The sequence below is a fragment of the Metschnikowia bicuspidata genome (genome assembly GCF_001664035.1).
Source record: "Metschnikowia bicuspidata var. bicuspidata NRRL YB-4993 chromosome Unknown METBIscaffold_4, whole genome shotgun sequence".
Classification (NCBI taxonomy): domain Eukaryota; kingdom Fungi; phylum Ascomycota; class Pichiomycetes; order Serinales; family Metschnikowiaceae; genus Metschnikowia; species Metschnikowia bicuspidata.
In genome coordinates this window covers 1,505,236-1,508,361 of record NW_017387734.1, presented here as the reverse complement: position 1 = coordinate 1,508,361, position 3,126 = coordinate 1,505,236, and the positions used below count along the sequence as shown (strand labels likewise).

The window sequence follows — 3,126 nt, the reverse complement described above, 5'->3', positions numbered from 1 at the left end:
ACGGCACACCGGTGGTGGTGCCGGTCGTGCATCTTGGCCAAGCCCACCACGGCCACACGCCGGAACACCGCGTCCACCGAAGCCAAGGTCCGGGCCGAAATCTCCATGACATCCTCGGCCCAGCAGCCCACGTGCTCGGCTAGAGGCACGGCGGCGTTTCGACAGAGCACGTCCTGTACCTCGAGCCGGTCCACGGCCCGGTCCCCGGCCCGGTCCAGCTTGTTTCCCACAATCACGATGCCAGGCGACTCCACCTGGCAGTGCTGCATGAACCGGGCAAACCAGTCCCGCACACTGAGAAGCGACTCGTAGCTGGTGACGTCATACACCAAAACAGCCACGTCCGCACCGCGGTAGAACGCCTGTGAAATCAGGTTGTACCTCTCCTGGCCAGCGGTGTCCCACACCTGCAAGCTGACGGCCCGGGGGGCGCCGGGATCACTCAATTCGCCGGGATCACTTGTTTCGCCGGTATCGCTCAATCCGCCAGACTCGCCGCGATCACTTATTTCGCCGGGATCGCTGGTTTTGCCGGGTTCGCCGGCCTCGGGCCCGACCGGCACCGTCGTGGTCAAGTAGTCACCGCCGATGGTGGCCTTGTATGCATTGGAGAACACGTGGTGCACAAACTGTGACCGGAGACAAGTTTTGCCCACGCCCAGGTCGCCGAGAAGCACCACTTTTAGGGTCGGGCTGGCGGCCTGGCTGGGCTGCCGGGATTTCGGCTCACTGGGGGTTTCTTTGATGTCGGGCTCTTTTTGCGGACGTCCATTCAGCATGCTGTATTTTGGGCAGTATAATAGATGGGATTCCGGGGGTGGAGATGGTGGTGAGACTGTGGTGAGAAGGTGAGCGAGAATAATGCGTGGGGACCAGAACGTGAGTGAGGTTTAAGCGTGGACTTGGTGAGAACGTGTGTGAGAATTGTGCGTGGAGAATTGGTGAGAAGGTGAGAAGGTGAGAAGGTGAGAAGGTGAGAAGGTGAGAAGGTGAGAAGGTGAGAAGGTGAGAAGGTGAGAAGGTGAGAAGGTGAGAAGGTGAGAAGGTGAGAAGGTGAGAAGGTGAGAAGGTGAGAAGGTGAGAAGGTGAGAAGGTGAGAAGGTGAGATCGGGCGGGATTGGGAAGTGAGCCGGCAGGTCACGTGGAGAGCTCGCTGGGTCCAATCTGGCAAAGCCAAAACCGCGTGGGCATTTTCGAAACGTGGGCGTTTTCAATGGGATTCTGGCTGGTGGCCCGGTTCCAGGTCGGTCCTTTTAGACAGTCGCTGGTTGAGGTGCGGCGCAGCGCATGTATGGTAGGCAGATTGCCAGGCTAGTATTTTTTGCTGGACGCTAATAGTTCGGGTCGCGAGAAAGGCTTGATTCGCAGGATGGCCCACAGTGCATGGAAAAAATAGATTTCCACTTTGCATGCGAAGATCGGTCAAGGCCTCAGTAACTAGATATTTGTAGTCATGGATCAGAGAGGAGATTGTTTGGAATGGACGCACCAACACCAAGACGAGTTCGTATGCATGATTCATCTAAATCAGAACATCATTGGGCAGCATGGCTGTATGGTGTAGAGTGTTGAGAATGGGCCCGTTTGGATATTCTGTGTCTCCAGGACTGCTTGGTTTTCAGGGCAGTTTTGATTTTCAGGGCAGTTTCAGTTCGCAGGGCAGTTTGAATCACGAGGAAAGTTTGATTTCCAGGGCATTTTCAATTATCAGGGTATTTTTGATTATCAGGGTAGTTTCTGTTACCAGGGCAGTTTGAATCACCAGGAAAGCTTGATTTCTAGGGTAGTTTGAATTATGAGGGCAGTTTTAATTATCAGGCTAGTTTGAATCATCAGGGTAGTTTGAATCATCAGGAAAACTTGATTTTCACGGTAGTTTTGATTTGGGTAGTCTGGATCATTAGTATATTTTTGATTTGGGTAGTTAAACACTTGGGTGATAGTTTATACTCTTAACTACTTTGATTCACTGCGATAATCTGCACTTTATTTGTTGAGGTATCTGGGACCATGACAGGAACGTCTGGGTATTTGATAGCTCTATTTCTCAGAAAAGTAATCAAAACACTATAATTGACATGAGGCTCGTGCTGTTTATATTTGCTTGTATTCTCCGGATAGTCCATTCCATGAGAATAAGATCGATTCTCACGATAGACATCTTCCAAAAAAGTCTGACTATGAAGATAGGATTCTCATAATTGCCTGATTCTCAGACTTATTCCATTATTAGGATCGCCTAGGAGGCCACTCTGGATCAACAGGAAAGTTGGGGTTTTTAGGAATGTTTCATTATTAGCTGACCCTGGACTATGGCGGTAGTCAGATTTGCACGGTCGCCCAAAACTTAGCATAGTCTGATAGTCTGTATTCTCATGGTGGTCTAATACCAAGAGAGTACGACAGCTCAATTTTAAAAATAGTCCTATTTTACAGGATGTTTGAAAATGATGTTTAAGTTCTCAGAATGGACTATAATTAAGGGCTAAAAGTACAAGAAACGTCAAAACACGAAAAGAGTTGATTATCAAAAGAAGACCTGGTTCATAGAGGAGAGCCTGTCGAACGACAGCGTGGATTGCGATATCCGGGATCATGAACTAGCCACCATGCTTCTCAGTCAACATCTCCCAATTTCGTATGGAGCTCAACAGATTTACAATTCAAATTGAGCCGAGACATGGCATCACACGGAAACCGCAAATCCTCGCTTTCCTCTAATATTACCAGAATTTATCATCTCATTCTATAATGGGTAGGTCGGCCAAAGGTGCATCGATTGGACCAGGAAACACAACCCCGCACACCCGCATTTCTGCAGCAGCCCCGAGCTGTACCATCTCAAAGTGAACCGCTTGGCTTCCGTGACAGGCATTTATTAGGTTCAAGTCGGAACCAGCTCATGCCTTCGCATCACGTGACTGCATTAAATAGGCCGTGCCCCCAAGCAGCAGGCCCCGACCACACCCATAGCGTGGCATGGTTCTACAAAAAAGACAGCTGTTGATTTAAATGTCATGTATTTATCCTAAAAATAGATACACGGGAGAGCCACTCTGGATCGTAGGGTCTCATTTGGTAGGGTCTCATTTGGTAGGGTCTCATTTGGTAGGGTCTCATTTGGTA

At 49.6% G+C, this 3,126-nt stretch overlaps 2 protein-coding genes across 2 annotated transcripts in view; both read right to left on the bottom strand.

Moving 5' to 3' along the window:
- YPT7 (Ypt7p) overlaps positions 1 to 1,045 on the bottom strand; it is a 2,268-nt gene extending 1,223 nt beyond the window's left edge. The window contains exon 1 of the mRNA XM_018858401.1: positions 1 to 1,045. Coding sequence (XP_018711212.1) covers positions 1 to 779 — 779 coding nt within the window. The 5' untranslated portion in view covers positions 780 to 1,045.
- METBIDRAFT_32651 (uncharacterized protein) lies at positions 873 to 1,981 on the bottom strand. Its single transcript, XM_018856106.1, has 2 exons — positions 987 to 1,981; positions 873 to 960 (listed from the first exon to the last, which is right to left on the bottom strand). Exon 1 carries the CDS (start codon positions 1,520 to 1,522, stop codon positions 1,211 to 1,213), a length of 312 nt encoding a protein of 103 aa, XP_018711211.1. The 5' UTR covers positions 1,523 to 1,981; the 3' UTR covers positions 873 to 960; positions 987 to 1,210.
- Positions 1,982 to 3,126: the final 1,145 nt, after the last annotated feature.